General features: G+C 44.3%; 1 protein-coding gene across 1 annotated transcript in view; it reads left to right on the top strand.

Moving 5' to 3' along the window:
- Positions 1-76: 76 nt before the first annotated feature.
- The window catches only part of LOC119406372 (uncharacterized), a 33420-nt gene continuing 12583 nt past the window's right edge, over positions 77-20913 (top strand). The window contains 10 exon segments of the mRNA XM_037673113.2: positions 77-374; positions 545-632; positions 2284-2512; positions 3420-3518; positions 4624-4767; positions 8155-8427; positions 16275-16403; positions 19394-19498; positions 20073-20216; positions 20218-20232. Coding sequence (XP_037529041.1) covers positions 302-374; positions 545-632; positions 2284-2512; positions 3420-3518; positions 4624-4767; positions 8155-8427; positions 16275-16403; positions 19394-19498; positions 20073-20216; positions 20218-20232 — 1299 coding nt within the window. The 5' untranslated portion in view covers positions 77-301.

The following is a 20913-nucleotide window of genomic DNA, read 5'->3' as shown; positions in this document are numbered from 1 at the left end:
CGTCAGCTTTGTGTTGGTATGCCTAGTATGTCTAGTAGGCGATTACTAAATGGCTTCAGGGCTTGCATTGTGTACATATGTCTGTACGTTTACCTCAAGCACGTGTGATTGCTGGCTGCTGCGATCTTGTCGCAGCCGGCGATGTGCGGCTGCAAATAACTGAATTAATCACCAACAGCTAAGTTTAAGTTCACATAAACTTTACATTTTGCACGCAGCAACCCGTTCCTCGGCTGTGACCCGTTCAAACCCGCCACTCTCGTTTATTTTCTCTGTGTATCGCTGATATTAAGTCGTCAGCATGGCTAAAGCAAAGAGGATCGGAGCTAAGAAAACAAGCTCCTTCAACAAGGGAACTCACAGTTTGAACCCAGGTAACTGCTTGAACGTCCCTTTATCTCCAATTGTTTGTATATCGCAGTGAGTTGTGTGGTTTCGCTTTGATCTGTGAGCTGTTGAAGAAAAGATCGGTCCCTTACATGATCTGATCGCCAGTGTGAACGTGGTGACAGTTAATGCTTTGACGTGTTCGGTGTCGTTGCAGACCGACCCAAGAAAAGCAATGACAGCACAATGCGAGACAAGTCGACCATCAAGCGTCTCCTCATGTACAAGAACTCAAGACCATACAGGTAACCACGATTGTCAATCACTGATGTGCGCGTGTCCGAAACTCGCGGCGTATGCTGTGCGTTCTTGGCTGCGATAACAGTGGTCGCGCATGGTACGATCGATTTCGGGTACTGAATGCTGTCGCAGGTTACTGCGATGGCTATTAACAGCAGTGGTCAGCCGTGATGTAATTTGGTGTCAAATAGGCATGTTGTTGTTGTCATGAAAAACTAAGCCATTCGTAACCACCAAACATAATTGCTCAGACAGTCTCAATCACTGTTGGTTATATGTATAACCATAACAGCAGGTTGATGTCCACAAGTGTCAAACAAATCAAGTTCAACAACTTTTGAGCATCTGTGTCTGATGGTTGCACGTTGACACTCATTTCATGATTTTTCGGGTAACCTTTTACCATAAACCCAAAACGAGTGAACCCATGACCATAAAAAAAATCACTTGTGTAGGAGAGTGTCACAGTGACCCATTTCGCATTGAAACTGTGTGCTTGTCTTTTCTACTGACTACTTATTCACAAATACATTTAACTTTCTCTGTTCAGTGACCAGCTTATATTGGCTTGACTATGGCATTCCACTAGTAAGCACGAGGTCTCAGGTTTGATTCCCGGCCAGGACGGCCGCATTTCGATGAGGTCGTTAGGCAAAAACACCCGTGAACAAATTTTTGTCGCCTTAGAACCTTTCGTTCTGAGGAGTCAGCGGGGATTACTTACTTTAGTAGCATTCTGCTGCAAGTGGGTAAATTACAAAAAAAAGGGGGAATTGTTCGAGGGGCCCAGTTCTTCATTAGACACAACCAAGTTAATGCATCAGACAAGGAAAGCACAGGGTTCATTATTTGTTGTTCTTTTTGCTGTAGTATAATTATTATGATGCAAATTGAAATGAATTGAAGTGGACGAGAAAGCATCCATTCCGTTTGGGGGATTCGAGCCCACAACCTTCAAATTCGAACGTTGTGGGTTCGGATCCTACCGACGGAAAGGGTGCTTTCTCGTCCACTTTAATTCCTTTTAATTTAGGCAATAATAATTACACTACAGTTACAAACACTGTTGTAAGTCATGGGAGGGTCAGGGGGGTCCCGTGTACAGGCTGGGGGGACACCCCTTGCAAATGTCCCACCTTGAGATTTATACATCAAACATAAACTCTGAAGCCCTTCCAAAGAGGAGAAATGAAGCGCAGAAGTGAGAATTGCTTTTAGATTGAAACGGCACTGTAGAGAACAAGCTCTCTGCAACGCTACAGGCCACTTCTGGCATGCCGCAGTGTTGATCATGCTGGGCTTTATCATCTACTGTAAATAAAAAAATCCCCAATCATCTATCATTATTTATTTATATCGATGACTTGCTGAAAGCCATGGACTATGAAATACGAATCTGATTGCTCGACTATGTTTGCATTATTTAGTGCCCTGAGAGGACAGAGGACAAATAAAACCTATATGTCTAAAAACAAAATGGCCACCATGGTAAGATGTGTGTCCCTCCTTGTGATTTTTCTGGATTTATGCCACTTTTTTAAAACAACAAATAATGCTCCTATGCTTTCCTTGGTTTCATTAAATGGGTAAATTAATATTTTTATTCCACCTGGTATCTGTGTAGCTAAAGCTGTTTGTTGTGATGGTATGCCGCAGGGACCGCAAGGGCAAGATAGTGAAAGCCGCACCGTACCAGTCGTGGGTGACATCTGGCACCGTGGCCCGAGTGGCACCGAACCCCAAGTGGTTCGGCAACACCCGCACCGTCAGCCAGGGGGCGCTGCAGCAGTTCCAGGAAGAACTGGGACAGGCCATGCGCGACCCTTACCAAGTGGTGATGCGACAGAGCAAACTGCCTGTTAGCCTGCTGAATGAGAAGGCCAAGGTATCTATCCAAGTCACCTCGCTTTTTCTAGTCTTTTTGTAACCTTCGCTGTTTTGTGAGTGTGAAAACTTTTGAGGTGCTTTAGCCTCTCTCAAGAGTAGAATGCAATAGCGTAATCGGAACGTGTTCGCATCGCCTTCCCAATGGTGAGCCTGGCTTCGTTTTAGAGTTGACACTTAGACTGTGCTGCAAGGAAAGCCAAAGTGCGGACACCCTCTAGTTTCAATATCCATGTGTGCGGCGCGATGAAACACAGCCACACAGCGGGGCGATGTCATTTAAAAGTGCAGCCATGGGCTCTCTTTGCACCATTTTGTGAGTCTTGTGTCAAGCCGCTGAAGAACCTCTGAGATGTGCTTACCACCAACGCTAAGTGGTGTAAATAAATAGCTTGCCGTTAGTATGCTAGGGGATGCGTGGCGACCGAACGGGTAAATGCATCACGCTATTTTCATCTACCTGGAATTTTCGCTCATGGACAACACTGTTTTTTTGCTCACGATCAAAGATGCCGCCACCGACACCGAAATTTCTCTGAAATGAGCTCTTTAGCACTTGCATTATAAATGAGCAGCACTATTAGTGTTGTAGTATACTGCGCAGTAGAAACCAGTAGTGAGCTTTCAAAATACTACGTCCATCTATGGTGCAAAGAACATGGGTTATTGTTTTTAATCTGGCAAAGTGTTAGCACGTCGCTGGGGTCATGCTACTGTGTCATGGCATGGGGACGCAGTTGATAAAGAGCCTGCATCATGACACAGGCACGATGGCCTCACAGTTAGCTGCACCATAAATGAGATGCTACGTAAGTACACAGTAGTGCTGGAGGTATGGAATACTTTAGATTGCATTTTAAAAAAAGTATTGCCCTTGGTGCATGCATAAACTGGAGCACTCTTTGCAGAATGCCAGAGTGCACATCCTGGATACGGCAAGCTACGAGGCAACGTTTGGTCCCAAAGCACAGCGCAAGAAGCCACGTATCTCGGCTGGAGACTTGAACGTGGGTATTATTTAAATTCTATGTGTACACTACAGTGAACGAGTGGTGCTGGTCTTTTGCTGCTTGCTCATTTGTTGGCTATTCTCAGCTGATATCACTTCACTTTGATGAAGGCAGGAAGCAAAAAAATCACTTGGGGTACCGTGCTCGAGATGCTCATTCAAAGAGCTCCTAGCACTCGAAATTAATGTGAAGCCCTCTGCTGTGTCGTGTCTCAAAACTATTGTCTGCCTTTGAGGTGTCAAATTTTATCAACATTATAGTTCATAATTTATTTTTTGCGCCTTCATAGTAGTATTACAAGTAGTTTGCTAAAAAGAGCAGTTGTTGCATGCATGAAACATATTTGCATTTCTTTATGTTGAAACAGGAACACTAAATTCCAACAGTATTGAAAGTTGGGCTACTTCTTTGCTGAAGAACCGCAAGTGATATAGTGAGCCATAGTACTCTACTGCAATGTTGCTACAATGGTGAAGTGTGGGCCTCTGGGATTATCGACACAGGTCCAGCGGCTGCCATCGCATTTCTCTGATGTAACAAAATTAGCATATTTTTGTTTTATTTTTTTCCTGGTATTTGCTAGAAGTAGGGAATCAACAGCTCCAGCAGCCAGCTCAGCGTTCCTATTTCACACATATATATATTTTTTTTTGTCTTTTGATATGTCTTCCTTATTGTGAAGGTGAAAAATCGTAGAACCATAGGATTGTCCATTGTCCAGCGACACGCCCTGTTCAAGAATTCTTTATCTCTTCAATCTTGTCCTCAACGTCTGCCTTGCTTAGATTTCTGACTGTAGCTCACTTAGCTGATGTGACAGTAGCAGAGTTCATGTCCCATGCGAAGCTTTCGAGCAAAAAAAAAAAGAATCATCCACATATGAAAGTTATGGATTCGGTCCCCAGTGGTGGAGAGTTGTGTTTTCATGCCCTTTCATTCCTTTTTGCGTCTCGTAATTACCGTACGTCAAATAAAATCTACAAATAATGCCACCTGCGCTTTCCTTGGCTTCCTTATAGGAAGCCCTCTGCCCTCTGCTTTGTACAGCTTTGTCTAGCTCGGGCGTGCTAGTGCAAAAAGACAATTGAAGTTGTGTTTCCAGGAGCTGGTACAGGCTGCTGACACCTCTCAAGCACAGCACGAGGAGACCAAGAAGGATGCGCCAGAAGAGGAGGCCAGGGCTACCGTGCGTCAAGAAATTATGGCCAAAGGCCAGTCTAAGCGCATCTGGAATGAACTGTACAAGGTGAGCAGGCCTCGCTTATTCAGTGGACAGCACAACCTATCCAGTGAATAGACTGCACTAGGGATGGGTGAATGTTCAGGCGCTTTGAATATTCGAACGAATATTACAGTATTCAAATTCACTTTGACACAAATTTAGACTATTAGAAATTTTAAAGGAGTACTGACACGATTTTGAAGTGCAGCAAAACGGACGTTTTTGGTTTCCTTGGCATGTAGTGTTAACGTTCTCCCCACACCGCATCCGGGAAACACGTATAACTATTGAAGTTTGATTTTAAAGTTTTCATCTCCCAGCATCTGCAAGGCAGCTTCACCGCATGGAGAGCCCTATGACGTTTCAAGTGAGCTCGCTTGGTTTTCGAAGTCTGGGTTCTGCATGCAGCCTAAATCACAGAAATCGCTGTCGGAGGCACTGGACGACAGTTCACTCATCATGAACCACGTGCGACTGACAGCAAAGGACAGCAGGTGCATATTTCGTGGGTTGCAGTCTGCTCGTGACGTCACGGGCAGACTTGACACGTCACTATGAAGCCGCCCTCTCGAAACCGAAACCGAAACTGCTGGTTGAAAGAAGCGGTATTAAAAATATATGCAATGCATCCCCAGGCACCACCACACTCTTTTTAGGGTTCTCGACACCCGTGCTTTCATTTAGAGCAACAACCCGAAAAATTTCAAAATTCATGTCAGTACTCCTTTAAAGCATTCAAAATGAACGAATATGAGTATATTTGAGCGCATACAACCCTCATGTAAAGGTGGTTTCACTGCAGCAAGGTAATGCTATGCCATGAAACCACCCTCCAGGGGAAATCCGCACTGTCGTGAAGCCACACTTCAAGGTTAAATGTATATGTTACCATCACCTCAGTTATTTTTTTAAGTTCAAAAGCGTGTTATACAGGCTTATATGTACTAAGCATAGTAATTTTTAAAATGTAACGTATTGTAACAATTGTCACTTGCACCCTACTGCTATGCAAACCTTGCTACAATTCAAAGTTGCTTCCATTTCACTTTGAACCAAAAATGTGACATTCACATTTGCCTAGTCCCAATTCTTAAGAATATTATGCAAGTTTGTTGGGTCATGACAAAAATGCTCACTTCCCTTAATAATATGTTGTATATACTATTCGAACCACTGAAAATATTCGACCAAATCACTATTCGCTTCGAACGTCAAATTTACCATTCGCCCATCCCTGCAAAAGACAAATAAGGGCATACACTCAGACCTTCATATAGCGAACGTAGATATAATGAATCATCAGGTGTAATAAAGTAAATGATGATGTATGGTGGTTAATGGCAAAAGGGCCAGTGATAGCCAAGGAGTGCAAGGACATGGTATTGTATGTGAACAGTGATAGTGCAAGGTGGCTGTGTAAGGGCCCTGAAAGCCTGTACACTAAGTTTACATCAAATATATATAATAGTTCAAGCAATGAAAGTGATGTGAAATGCATGCAGTGGGTTGAAAACTGTGGCACGCATGAAATATACTAAAATGGTGAAGCGATACTAGGCACTACTGTCCCTAAATGAAGAATAGTTTTGTCATAGTGTTGCAGATATATGTTTATAACGAATTTTCAGATATAACAAAATTATTTTTGTCTGAGATGGGACTTCGTTATAATAAGGTTTGTCTGTAGTCAGGCCCAAGACGTTCTTGTCATGAGTTCGACAAAAAAACTCATCCGGTCAGGTGGCATATTAGAAAAAGACTAAGTCTTCCAGTCGATGCACAAAACAACTTGGTAGTTGATCTTTCAGAGCCGAGTGCGTTTACTTTTTTCCACATATTTGACTAGTGCGAAAACAGCTTTGAACAGCACCAAGAAACATGCACGACACAGCGCAAACGTTCATGCAGTTCACATGTTCAAAAGTGAATTTATGTTTGGAGCATGAATTCACTTTTGACTTGATGAAGAACCGAAGATGTCCATGTTTGCCTTTTGCGCTGTTCATTTTATAAGATGAATTGGGATATAATTCACTCAACCACCTCACTAACTTGTGAAGTTCATCTGTGCATATCGCGTTGCCTTTTGGAGACCTTGTGACTTTAATGCTATCTCTGTAGAATGCACTTCAAGGTAGTTTTTGCTGACACAGCTTTATCCAGAAGCGTTAAATTTTCCCTACCGACACTTGTGCAGCGCAAACTTTTGGGGTGTTCGAAACAGACACCTCAAATGCTACAAAATATCTCACCTTTCAGCAATGTATTTCCAGTGTCAGTCAATGAATGGTGTGGAACAGGGAGGTATGGCGTCAAATATATAAAGAGCCTTCTAAATGACTTCTAAATGACTTCTAGAAGTCTAAATGACTTCTAAACGCACTTTCATGATTACTTAATTGCTTCCTTGCCCCGCCACGGTGGTCTAGTGGTTATGGCGCTCGACTGCTGACCCGCAGGTCACGGGATCAAATCCCGGCCGCGGCGGCTGCATTTTCGATGGAGGCGAAAATGTTTGAGGCCCGTGTACTTAGATTTAGGTGCACGTTAAAGAACCCCAGGTGGTCGAAATTTCCGGAGCCCTCCACTACGGCGTCTCTCATAATCATATCGTGGTTTTGGGACATTAATCCCCAGATATTATTATTATTAATTGCTTCCTTCCTGTGTGTAACATAGCCCACTTATACCACAAGCTGCTGGGGTAGTGAATTTCAGCCCTGTGAGCAGGATTATACAGCAGCGAAAATCCTGTGTTCATGCAGAACACATAATCCTGGCAGCCACAACTGTCAGCATCAAAGCATTAACCAGGATGTTTGCATCACTTTAAATTGGCACATGTTGAAAGTTTTCAACACACGAAGAGGGCGCTTTTCAGTCAGCCATTTTATAAAACAAATGAAATAACAAAAGAAATTGCAAAGAAGAAAAGAATTTGCTTTCCGCGTACAAGCGGAAAACGTTTAAGGGGGCACACTGCGCTTGAAAACTTGTTTTAAAATTCTTTATTGATTCAGGCAAAATTCGTTGAGTTTATATGTATTTCTGTGCTGATTTCAAATATGCAATTATGTTTTTAGCATGTAGCTTTTACAAAATAGCCGGCTGAAGTCTGCGTTTGCCATAGTGGCTCAACCACAATGGCATTGTGCTGCTAAGCACAAAGGTGCAGCGGGTTCATTTCCTAGTCATGACGACTGCATTTTGATAGGGGCGAAATGCAATAACACCTGTGCACTTGGATTTAGGTGTATGTTTGGAGAATCTCAGGCGGTCAGAGTTACTTAGGAGTGTCCCATTATCACGCACCTCATAATCATATCGCAGTTTCAGCACTTAAAACCCCAAGAATTTATTTCCTCACTCGTAAGTGCGCCTGTAGAGTCGTCACCAACACCTCCCTCGCAGGTGATCGACTCGTCGGACGTGGTGATCCAGGTGCTGGACGTCCGGGATCCACAGGGCACGCGTAGCCCTTTCATCGAGCGCTTCATGCGCAAGGAGAAACCCCACAAGCACCTGGTGTTTGTGCTCAACAAGTGCGACCTGGTGCCCACTTGGGTGACCCAGCGCTGGGTTGCCCTCCTCTCGGCCGAGTACCCGACTATGGCGTTTCACGCTAGCATTACGAACCCTTTCGGCAAGGGAGCCTTCATCAACCTCCTCAGGCAGTTCTCCAAGGTACTTGCTCTGCTGATTTGCTCAGGAAGATAAATGTTTGTTTACCCTTTCAGGCACGACTCATGAAGAACCATCTGCAAGTTTTTCAAATAGTATGCAAAACATTATTTCAAGGCTCTCAATATTCTGTTGCAACAAAGATGATGTTTAGAATAACAGAGAGCTGAGCTAGTTGGTGAGCATTCATGTTGAAGAGACAGGGTGTGCTAAACGGACACAAGAGAGAAATCAAGACACCACAAATGCCGGCTAACTACTGCAAAGGAGCACAACAGCAGAAAAGAAAGAAGGCACGAAAACTTATCTGTGCATGCCCATGCAATAGGCGAACCTCTCTGTCCGGTACGCGTGGTGGTCTACGTGAAAGATAACTGTTCAGACACATGATTTCTTCTTTGTGCAGGTTAATCGATGGTTGGCTCACACATGCGTGAGCCAACCATCTTGTGTCCGTGTTTCTGTGCCCTGTCTCTTTAACATAAAAATGACGTCATAATTCATTGATAGATGGGGACACATGGGTTTTAAAAAATGTTTTTCTAATAGTTGGGTGAACTGAATGAAGTTTAATACACTTATTCAGTTTCTTCTGCAGATTCCAAATCTCTAAGTACTAGATTTTTATTAGCTGCATTAGAACAAAAGATATGCAATTTCTTAAATTTATTTAGCATATTTCTCATGGGGCTTTCTGGCAACTTTGTTTTGTCAAACAGAAAAACAAAGTACGTGGCAGGATTGCCAGGGGGCTGATCTAGCTGGTGATGCTATTTATTTTCGTATAATGTTGTTCACCAAATGATAATTCTCAATAATCTTAAATAGCATGCAGCAAAATTTACTCATGTTTGCGTCTGTTTACTTGGCATTCGAAGTTCATTGAAAACAATCAAATTTGCATCACCAGCTAGACAAGCTATCTAGGAACCTTGCCACACACTTAGTTGTGTTTGACAAAAAGAAGTTGCCAAAAAGCCCCGTGAGAAACATACTAATATAAATTGCACATGTATTTTGTTTTGATGCAGCCATTTAAATTTTACTTCGACATTTGGAATCTGCAGAACAAAATGAATAAGTGTATGAAAGGGGTACTGACACGAATATTTTCAGTTCTCATTTTTTTTTTCGCCGATGAAAGGTCAAGCCCTCAAGAGCCCAAAAAGGTAGTGCTAAGCACGAGTGTGCCCTGAAAAAGTAATTACAATATGTTCTTAAAAGCTAGTTTCGGTTCCTACTGTACCCTGACGTCACAACACGGTATGAGCTTCTCTTCACATGCTCGCACAATATATAGTGACGTTTCCACGGCCGCTCCGCACAAGCGGTCATTTTGGAAGTATTGATGATGCACAAGCGGCCATCTTGGAAGTTTTGGTACCTAACGTCATCACAACCAGCCAGACTGCTGCGTGGAGTCAACTGAATTTGTACTGTAGCCTGACGTCAAGCTAGTGTCGATGTCAGTAGGTGCCCCATGGAAAAATTGACTAATATCAAATTGAAATATCTTATCAGCATTCGCTGAGCTTCACACTTGCTCAGAGCCGTCTCTGCATACAGGAGATATGTATGGCAGAGTAAACTCACCTTCGAAAAAAGGTGTCAGTACCCCTTTAAATTTCATTCAGTTCACCGCAAAAAAAAAATAAATAAATAAATAAAAATTTGAGACCCACGCTTCTTTTTTTACGTGTTATAACTCAAACCTCGATATAACGAACACAGATATAACGAATTATCGGTTATAACGAAGTAAATGAATAATAGCCTTGGTAATAGACACAGTGGTTCGAAAATATGCTTATAACGAATTTTCAGATATAGTGAAGTTATTTTCGTGTCAAGTGTTACTTTGTCATAAAGAGGTTCAAGTGTAGTAATGAATGCTAAATAAATTGTAATTAAGTATGTATTTATCGTGAACTAATTCATCCATGTTCTGTTTTTGCATATTAGGATCGTGTCTCAGTCTAGAAATATAGGGCAATTTCATTTTTAGTTATACAGTCGAACCCACTTATAACGATCCCAGATATAACGATCTATCTACATACCTGCCAAGTCTCCCGGATTACCCGGGAGACTCCCGGATTTTGAACGTTTCTCCCGGTTGTACGGGTCATAGAGAAATCTCCCGGAAATCCAGTTTTGCCCGGCGCGTCCAGTGCTTTGTCTGGCCACATGAGCAGATCGAGTTGTCTGGCCACGTAGTAGAAAGGATTCTTCTTCTTTTTTTTAACGATGGTAGAAACGTTCAACTCAGTTTCATTGCGTATGAAGTAGCTGTGCACTTTGTGCCGCAGTGCTGCCAACGCAAACGTGTCATAGCGCTGCAGCCGCGTCTTGCCTGTGATGCGTACATAAGCACATAAAAAAGATGCGCTCCGTTTTCGCTAGGAGAGAGCGCTCGCAAGAATTATGGCGCCAACACAAGCACGTGATGCAGGTGGCTGTTGTTTGATGTCGTGACGCGAGGTGGGACGTTTCGCGTACAGATGCGCTACACGCAATTTAAAAAATCTATCCCACAAGTTATCTCGCCTTCAAAATTTTGTGTCACTACTGCTTTAAGTGGAGAGACCAGCACTTAAAAGGGTAGCCGTTACCGATGTCTGTCGAGATCGCGACCGTCCCCGTCTCAACGGCGCCCCTAACTGGTAAGCAAGCGACGACAGGCCTCGCACGCGGAGTGATGTTATCGCATGTGCCCTTCGCGCGACGGTGACGGCCGGGTCCTTTCATCTCTGCTTCAACCGCGTTCGTCCCTAGCGCTAGCGCGCTTTCACTCGCACGGGAAACAGACGATGCGTAAGCGATGTTATCGGTTTGGACTCTGTACAGATAGCGGCGACCGCAAAATCCCGCTTTTTTTTTAGATTAGCGTACGCTAAGTTAGCGTTTGCGGCCCGCTATTTCCGTCATTTAGAATAGCGTACGCAAAGCTTTGCGTTGGCTTTTCGCGCAATTGCGCATGCGTCATACGCTAACCGCTTGCGGGCTCCCGTTAAGTGACGGAAATAGCGGGCCGCAAACGCTAACGCTAACTTGGCGTACGCTATTCTAAAACTGCCTATTAACGGGACCCCGCAAGCGGTTAGTGTACGACGCATGTGCAGTTGCGCGAAAAGCCAACGCAAAGCTTTGCGTACGCTATTCTATAACTGTCGAATGTCCATATAATTGCTATCGCAGTACCCCCCCCCCCCCCACCCCCCCGTTGAGTAAATCTCCCGGATTCCGTTTCTCCAAACTTGGCAGGTATGTATCTATAATGACCATATTTCGGTGCACTTACGATTTTCCTATGTACCCATTGAAATTGCGTCCACATATAGCGAACATTTTTCAAAGCCTCCTACTTTTACAACGAACACTTCAGACACGGTCGCGGTAAAAATATCGTATACAAGGCGAAAAAAAAGTTAAAGTAGGCCTTCTAAAGCATGAGAGGCGCACGCTCGCGCGTGCCGCGGTCCAGTTTACTCGTGACGAAGATACCCGATATCGACGAGCACCGCACACGCTGCTTTCGGACGCTACGAGCGAGGTCGCTCGCTTTCCAGTCATTTCTTCAGTGGCAGAATGGCAGTGGGGAATAAAAGGAAAGAAAGAAACAAAGAAATAGTAGGCAGCATGAAGCCTTGCAGTCAGCTTTCACACGGCAACCTATCCTGGCGCCGTTCTCTGCAGCTACGACCGCCTATGATGAACCTATGCCTTGGAACGCAAGAAGCCATAAAATGCAATAAGCGATATGACCGCGATAACTTTTCGGCGCTTAAATGTTCACTGCGAGTGCGTCGACGTCACAATGTGCCGCAAAATGTATTTCATCTTTTCGGTAACGGCAGAGACCGGCCGATCATTACGACTTCCGCGCGATTGCGGCGATTCCTTCACGGATAAGCATCAGAAGAGAGCGAAGGCGATGTGGCGGCCGGCGATGAACGTGCCATTATGATTTATCGCCGACAGCCTTATCACACTCATCTGCAGCTATCGGCTCGGCTGCACATGTGGCGTAAACTGTTCGGGGTGACGGCGGTACAAGCAGTACAAGCGCGCGATGCCATTGCCGTTCGAAAGTTCGCCGCCGCCGCCGCCGCGCCGTGCGAGATAAAGTGCGCGTCGCTTCGTGTAAACGAAACTAGCTCGCTGTTGTTGAGCGACACGGGCACCGAGAAACGTCGATGCACTTACAGCGAGCGTATACTGCGTGTTTTATTAAGCGGCAACCCAAGCGCGCTGCGCTGTCGTGCAGGGCCGTCAGAGCATCGCGGAGACGTAGTGCGCGTTGCTTGCAAAATGCTTGTCTTCGCCACGTTGAACGAACAGGCCGCTCTCCGCACCCGTGTACGGTCTGAAGTGAAGAGGGCACAAAGAGCGCACAAATGCGCATACAAATGCAGGCGGCCGGGCAGTGATGGCGTGAGCCGTGTAGACGACGCGCTGCACGCAACTAGCCAGGGATGATCGGCTCCACGTAGCGGTACCGCGCTTCAGTGAAACGGTGTCGGTTCACTGCAAAGGCTGTTTAATTCACTCGTGCACGCAGCGGGCCTCGCTTCACAACGCGAAAAGGCCTAACTTCTCACCGGAGGAGTTGTTAGCACTTTTCAATAAAAATGCGCAGAAAAAAAAAGCGGCTGGGTCGCTAAATGCATGTTTTTGAGGGTGAGTCCATTTACAACGAACTACTGATATAACGACCAGTTTTCGTGGCACTTTCGAGTTCGTTAGAAACGGGTTCGACTGTATATTCATATTGAGCAAAGAAAAATTGTACTTTTGACGGGGTTTGCGCGAAGCGGCACGTCGAACGACTCGTCGAGCATGGGAGCGCCTTCAGCAAAGAGTTCATGTGCAACAGTGCACTGCAAAATGAAGTTAAATAAAGATATTTATTACACAGGAGTTTCAATTCGTCCAAGACTCGATGTATCTTGCTCTTTTTTAGCCACTAGTCGACACAACTAGCAAAAACAAGTTGCGTACACAAATGTGCACAAAGCGCATCAAAGGGCTAAAGGAACGGACAGCAGGTCAGAATGTGTAACAAGACACTGGTGGAACTGCAAAGGCTGTGAAATATAGTGACACAGTCGAGCATTCTTTTGCAATTTGAATAGAATTTGTATTTCTAACTCGCGTTTCAAAGTAATAAAAACCGGCACGTCGTGTCGCTTGGTGGGCAAGCCTTAGTACTGCACGAATGAGCCATTCAGATTGCTGGATGCAGTCTGCTCTGGTTTGGGCACACCACAATTCGTGCTTAAAGGGAGATGCTACTCGAAGACACTTTTTCTTTAATATTCACCCTAGAGCAATGAAACTTGAGCTGCTTATAGAACTTTTTATGCTGATTTCAAATATATAATTAGTTTTCTTGCAAGTTGCATACTTTTAGTTATGCAACATGACAAAGTGAAAAACTGAAGCATCTTGCCCCCCCTCTTTTCAGACCTAAATTTCAATAATTTTTTACAATTGATAGTTCATAATGTTTCAAATAAAGTGCGGAATGCAAATAACTAATTAGGAACTCCATAAAAAATATGTACTAGACGTGAAAAATTTTAACGTTGGAAGTTCATATTTCTCCTACCCTAGTGAAAGTTTACATAACTTTTTTTTATTTTATAATAAAAATATGGAAACTTAAACAAGATAATTGCATTTCTCGTACTTTGGAAAAACTTTGGGAAAAATTTCATGCAGATCTCAGCACCAGAAGTACCCGAAAAAGGAGGGGCACATTGACAAAAATGGCAAAATTTGTGTTTTGAGAAAAACGAGTTTTAAAGTCAAAATTGCATGTTTATTTATCAAAGATGTCATTGAATGCAACGAAATTTGTACACAAGAAAGAACAATCCTCCTTGTAGTGGCCACTGCCATTAAAATGCGCCAGCACCATAGGTTTGGCCCTCACGGCTCTTTCGAGCTGACTCCTCGACAAGAGATTTTTTCTTCAGCGCACGCCGACGGGCCCTTGCTTCTCCTGTTAGTTTTTGAGACATTTTTTTCTGGCGTGTGCTGTCCCGTGATGTGCCAAGAGCAACCAGATCATGAGACGGGAGCACGCCAAGCTCTTCCAGAACACGTTCAAAACTGGAGTGCCCTCGATTAAACCAACATGTTCAGTGCTGTCATATCAGCAATCAACGAAGACTCGTCGTCCTGTGATGTTTTTTTCGTCTTCGAAGAGTCCGATCTTTTTCTGGGAGGCACTCACATATTCGAATGCCGTGGCAAACTCGTCAGACGCATCGGCGTCACTGCCACTACGCCTTGCGGCAGCAGACGATCTTTTCGTGGTTTGAGTGTTCGGCTTTGATTTGCGCCGGCGTCCTCGAAATTTGTGCGTCGCGTGAAACTTCACAGGCCGGTGACCGCGCTTCCTACGGCTTTCTTCATCCATAACGGATAAGCACTCAAGAAAAGCTTTGTTCAGCTGCGCTGCTTGACGAGACATGGATCCTGCAAGTAGGCTTCACAGCACACACAGGCGCGCAGCGGCCAATGGCGGCTCCCGATCCGTACCACGTGATTTAAAGCCAGTCGCGGCGCTCGAAGAAGACGGCAAAAGCGTGCTTCTCTTTATTATTTCCCGCGCTGCAGCAGCGCGGGAAACTGTTGTTATTTGAAGAGTGAGGCTCGGCTCTTCGCCTCATGCGGTCGACAATGGTGAGCGGCGGCGCATTATCAGCAGCAAGGTGCTCGAAGATGACACACTTTCGGCCTTTTGACAGCCACCTTGTGCTCTTTGGACGCAATTTTAAATCATTTCCAGTTGAGTCTCGACATTGATTTTTTTTTTCAGAACAGTAGAGGTACTAATCTTAACAAAACAGGCGAAAACAAAAAATCGATAATTTTTTAGAAAACTCGTGTTTTTCGACCCGCATCTCCCCTTAAAATTACACTCTGTATATTATTAGGCATCCCCACTTTATTCTACGCTTATTATAAGTAAAACGAGTTGATGCTGAGAAGCAGCGCTGCCCTCGCGACAATAGTAAGACCATGTCAAGCCGTGGCGCATGCAGACAGCATACCCGCGTGCGTAGCAAACTGCAGCACACAAACACGAACCACTGTTGTGCTCACCTACCACTCTCTTCAGTATGTGTTGTGCGTACATCGTTACCATTGCAGATCGAAAAATTCTGTCAAAAGATGCCTCACGGCATTTTCCGCATTACCCCTCCATGATTAGACACTGACCGGTAAGCTTTCTGTTGCACTAATGAAAACAGGTGCCATGAGAATTGTTTACCAGTCCATTTAAATGTGCATAAGTACACTTTAGCCTTTTTATAACAGATGCATTTGGTGCCGGAATAGCTCTGTTATAAGAAATAATGAAAGTTGTTCAAAATTGACAATGTTGGATATATAAAGTGGAAGTATAAAGGTGGAAATATAAATAAAGTTCAATTCAGTGAAGGTGAACTCTACATATTTAATTTTATTTGTGGCTCCCATAATTGTTGGCATGCCACGCTTTCTTACCGCTTAATCTGGGGCTCATTATATTTGGATGTACATATTTATTGTTCTAGGAATTCATAAATTCTCCTTGATCATGTGTTTCGAAGACACCAAGTTAAACAGTAATGTGTTTGGACATCTTTTATGCCTGTTTGAATCGGCCCACTGGTTAATTCAGTGAGTCATGTCAGTCCCTTCATTATCAAGGTAGCAGAAGTTGATTGTGTGATGTTTTATTTCAAAAGTGTTCACGCGTTTACTTTAATAGAAGCCTGCTGTGTAGGTCCACTGTATCTGTAGCAATGTCGACGTCATATCTTGTTCATCACCTGTGTTATCATCGTACCCAGCTGCACACAGACAAGCGGCAAATCAGCGTGGGCTTCATCGGCTACCCCAATGTTGGCAAGTCGTCGGTCATCAACGCCTTGAGGTCTAAGAAAGTCTGCAACGTGGCACCCATTGCTGGGGAGACCAAGGCAAGTTTCATGAGAACAGATATTTTGGTTGTAACTTCCTTTTTGTTATTAGTTTAGAGTAAACGGATTGTAGGACAAAGACTTCCCCTGCAAATTTATCTCATCACCCTCATCTAATCATTTGCTGCCCTCAGGTGGGTTTCCTTCTCTTGGGCATCTATTTCTTTGCTCTAACAGATAAGCTGTTAGCTAGAATACTATTAGTAAATGCATAAGTTCTCTGTAATCAATACAGCATCTACAGTAGAATGGAAAGTTTGGCTAGTTGGAATGCATGCATGATTGATGCAGCGCTAAAGACGGAGACGTAAAGGAACACACAGTGCACGCGAAGTTATCGAGGCCCTTCACATTAAAGGAGTACTGACACGATTTTAAAGTGCAGCAAAACGGACGTTTCTGGTTTCCTTGGCATGTAGTGTTAACGCTCTCCCCACACCGCATCCGGGAAACACGTATAAATATTTAAGTTTGATTTTAAAGTTTTCATCTCCCAGCATCTGCAAGGCAGCTTCACCGCATGGAGAGACCTATGACATTTCAAGTCAGCTCACTTGGTTTGCGAAATCTGGGTTCTGCATGCAGCCTAAATCACAGAAATTGCTGTCGGAGGCACTGGACGACAGTTCACTCATCATGAACCACGTTCGACTGACAGCAAAGGACAGCAGGTGCATATTTCGTGGGTTGCAGTCTGCCCGTGACGTCACGGGCAGACTTGACACGTCACTATGAAGCCGCCCTCTCGAAACCGAAACCGAAACTGCTGGTTGAAAGAAGCGGTATTAAAAATATATGCAATGCATCCTCAGGCACCACCACACTGTTTTTAGGGTTCTCGACACCCGATGCTTTCATGTAGAGCAACAACCCGAAAAATTTTAAAATTCATGTCAGTACTCCTTTAAAAAAATGGGACACGCATGCGTGAGCCATCCGTCAATTGTCTTGACGGACAAGGAGTTTGCTTATCTGCTTGGCTCGTGCTATAACAGGTGACATGTTTGAACTTGCTCCAAAGAAGGTGCACGTGTCGTCGTTCATTAATTTGCTTTACGGTCTTATGCGCATGTCTGCTATGCCCTTCTTGGTTTTCTCGGTTTGTTTTTTGAAATAAAGCTTTCAGTTGCGATACATCACCCGTCCTGTGCACTCTGTGTTCCTTTACGTCTCCATCTTTAGCGCTGCATAAATCATGCAGCATCTACCATTCTTATGCCATGGTTGTAATTTATCGTTGCATCACTTGTCATGTGTGCTCGATGGTGTAGTTTTTCTTTGCCGGTTAGCACTTAACTCATGGCAAAGCGCTGGATATTTTGTATGCATGCTAACTCTCTCAATTTTTTCACGAAGTTTGTGAATATGCGATCATTTCATTATCTTATACATCATGTAATACCAGTGTTACACGGTGCACTTCTGATGGCGATTAAGCATGATTTGTATCACTTTTCCGAACAGTGATTAGCTCCCTTCTGCAGCCAAACACGGTCAAGAAGTTTCGATCCGGATCAGGCCCTATCCCGATTAAAAGTGACTGTGTGACACCAGTATTATATATGTATGCTAATGCGGTGTTCATTTACGCTATAAAAGGTGTGCTCTCAGGGTACACTTCAGAAACATTTGGGCTATGCCACGCTCACTGTTCTGAGCAATCAAACTTCGGTGGATCTCTGGTCACATGGGCATCCCTGGCAACGAGCCGGCTTATTTACTCGATTGCACTGCTATAGACCAGCTGCTGGGGATCCCATAAACCAAATTAACACAGTGCGGGCTATGAGTGTACAGTAGTACAAAGATACTATAGACACACCAAAAGTCACGCTAAGCAGATCTACCCTGCCGCAGTCCTACAAATCGATCCACGAAGCTTGCATCCTCCACCAAATACATTTCAGTCTTCTTCATACGCCAGTCAAACTTTATTTACACCAGCATGCCCCCCACACCACAGTGCCTCAATGGCTCATGGACATGTGCAGGTGTAGAACACTGCTTTATGTAATCCAAACAAGACAGGAGTTCAGGCAAAGATGGAGGCTTGCAGAGATGAAAAAGCCAACATTTCCACAGGTGGTCTTGTCTTCTTCAAGGCAGCAATAGTTGCTGCCTTGAAGAAGATGAGACCACATAGCTTTTCACTCGCCCACATACCCCCTTTTCCCGACCCCTGTCATGGCCCATCTAGTCTGCATCCCGAGAACTGACTTGGTGATGAGCTCTTCTCGCCTTAGCCCAGAGTCTCCTCATTTCTTAACCAAAGGCTGCTCAATGGAAGCGTTACATTTTTATCGGAATCATCATCATCATCCCATCCAAGAGGCATACTAAAGGCAAATATTAAACCGACATTGATTGTTTAAATAGCGTTCCATAAACCTCGTAGTGTTGGTCTCGTGCCAAGGGTATTCTTAGTTCAAAAGAAAATTCCGTTTTAGTGGTCTAGGTACCGTTAGCGCAATTCAAACTGCCCACCTCCGAGAACAGCCTTCTGACGTAGCTATGCCCGCCCTTTACACACTTTACTGCCCGACAGCTGGCGCTGTGGCATAACAGAGCTACGTGTTTTAGCTGAGCAAAGCCCGGCGAAAATGAAACAGAAGGGTATCGCCAAGAAGTTCTTTTTTTTGCGTGAATCAGGCTGAAACACACTAGTTGCACTTCATTCCATCTTGTAGTTCTTTTCTGTCAAGGGTAGTTTGAGTACTTGTGATTAATTGTATAGAGGCCCTTCTAATGTCATTGGGCTCCAGAATGTCCCACTGGTGGCATAAATCGTGTCCTACATTTACCTTAATTTCTCGTTTCCCAAAGTGCTGCTGCATATAATATTGACCTTTCTGACGTTCTCAAGCATTTACCTTTTCTCTCTGACATAAATTGTTATTTTCCTTTAGTGTTCCTACTAGTCAGTGCTAACCAAATGGCAAGTGTGCTGTTCCCTGTAAGTGGGCTACATTACCTTTCACTGTACTTCGCAGGTCTGGCAGTACATCACGTTAATGCGCAAGATCTACCTAATAGACTGTCCCGGTGTCGTCTACCCCACAGGCGACACTGACACGGATATAGTCCTCAAAGGAGTGGTAAGTACCCAGTTGTGTCCTTTCATGAAATCCTGTTCACTGACGTGATGCTGGCATACCAAGTCATCCAAACTGTCCGTAACTAAAGAGGTGCCACAGCATTATCTTCATACAGTATCATAGCCATCGCCGTAGCTCAACTGGTAGATCATCGGATGCATTATCCGAAAGCTGTAGGTTCGGTCCCTACCAGCAACAAGTTCTTTTTATAACCACTTTAATTCCTTTTCATTTACGTTATAGTTATACTGCTTTTATTACATGTTATTGCTGTATGCACTGCAGTTTAAAATTATAATGTCCCCTATGTCTTCGTTGGCTTCATTGACAGTTGGTTTAATTAGATTGTATCTAACAAAGAAAACGAGCCCTTGATCTATTCCCCGGCTTTCGTTCATTACGTGACGACGTTTTCCTTGAAGGTCAGGAGCATTTTTATTGCAATTTTTCGGCACAATTGTTGGTCAGGTACATCCATCGCAGATGTTGTAGCGCAGCTTTCGAGCATTTATTGGGCCTTATTGTTACACAGTGTCGGTGGAGTAAGGCTTGTGCACTCTCTTTATAATCTCAGGTTCGTGTCGAGAATATCGAGGACCCCCAAGATCACATCCCAGCGGTCCTAGACCGCGTTAGGCCCGAATACATTGTCAAGACATACAAGATCGACTCGTGGGACGACCCGGAGGACTTCCTCGAAAAGTTGGGCCGGAAGATCTGGCAAGCTGCTCAAGGTATGGACAACCGGATGCTCTTTCTTGAACTAGCAGTGCAGATGCTGTCGCTGGGCTTTTGAAGAAAAAAATTCAGGAGCCCTTGCCTTGTCAGGGAAATGGAGGTCAAGCGAAGCTTGGCTTGTGTGTGTGCCTGACGTAATAACTCCCTTTCTTTCTTTCTTTTTGTCTTTTGCATTGTACAATGCTTCCTCCTAACTTTTTCTCCTCCATGACGGGAATTGGACCTTCATCCACGTGCTTAGCAGCACAACACTTCAGTTGCTACATGCAACAACAGCGGTCGTGTGTTGATATCCAGGCAACAATAAAATGTGGTAACGCGAAATGACAAGTCACCTCGATAGAAGATCAGATTGTCGTATCAGGTACGACTGAATGCCGACGAGCCCATGAATGAGAGAGCGCCAGTAATTGGAAAATGGCACATACAAATACGCATCTGACTGGCATACCTTACAGGGCCGCATTTCTTTGCGCTCGCAGCCACCAGGGTTTTTGCACATGATGTCACCGAATTCTGTGAGTTATAACAAGTTTCGCTTGAAAAGAACACAGAAGTATGCAACAGATTGACTGTAGTTGCTGCAACATTGGGGGGTCACCTACACATTGCGCAACAGTCGGCGCAGTGCGTCAGCAATTTCAGTGGGCATTTATGGATGTCACATTCTCTCTGCA

Source organism: Rhipicephalus sanguineus, chromosome 10 (assembly GCF_013339695.2).
Source record: "Rhipicephalus sanguineus isolate Rsan-2018 chromosome 10, BIME_Rsan_1.4, whole genome shotgun sequence".
NCBI classification, from domain to species: Eukaryota; Metazoa; Arthropoda; class Arachnida; order Ixodida; family Ixodidae; genus Rhipicephalus; species Rhipicephalus sanguineus.
Note: the sequence above shows the minus strand (reverse complement) of the source record. Positions and strands in the feature narration are given on the sequence as shown.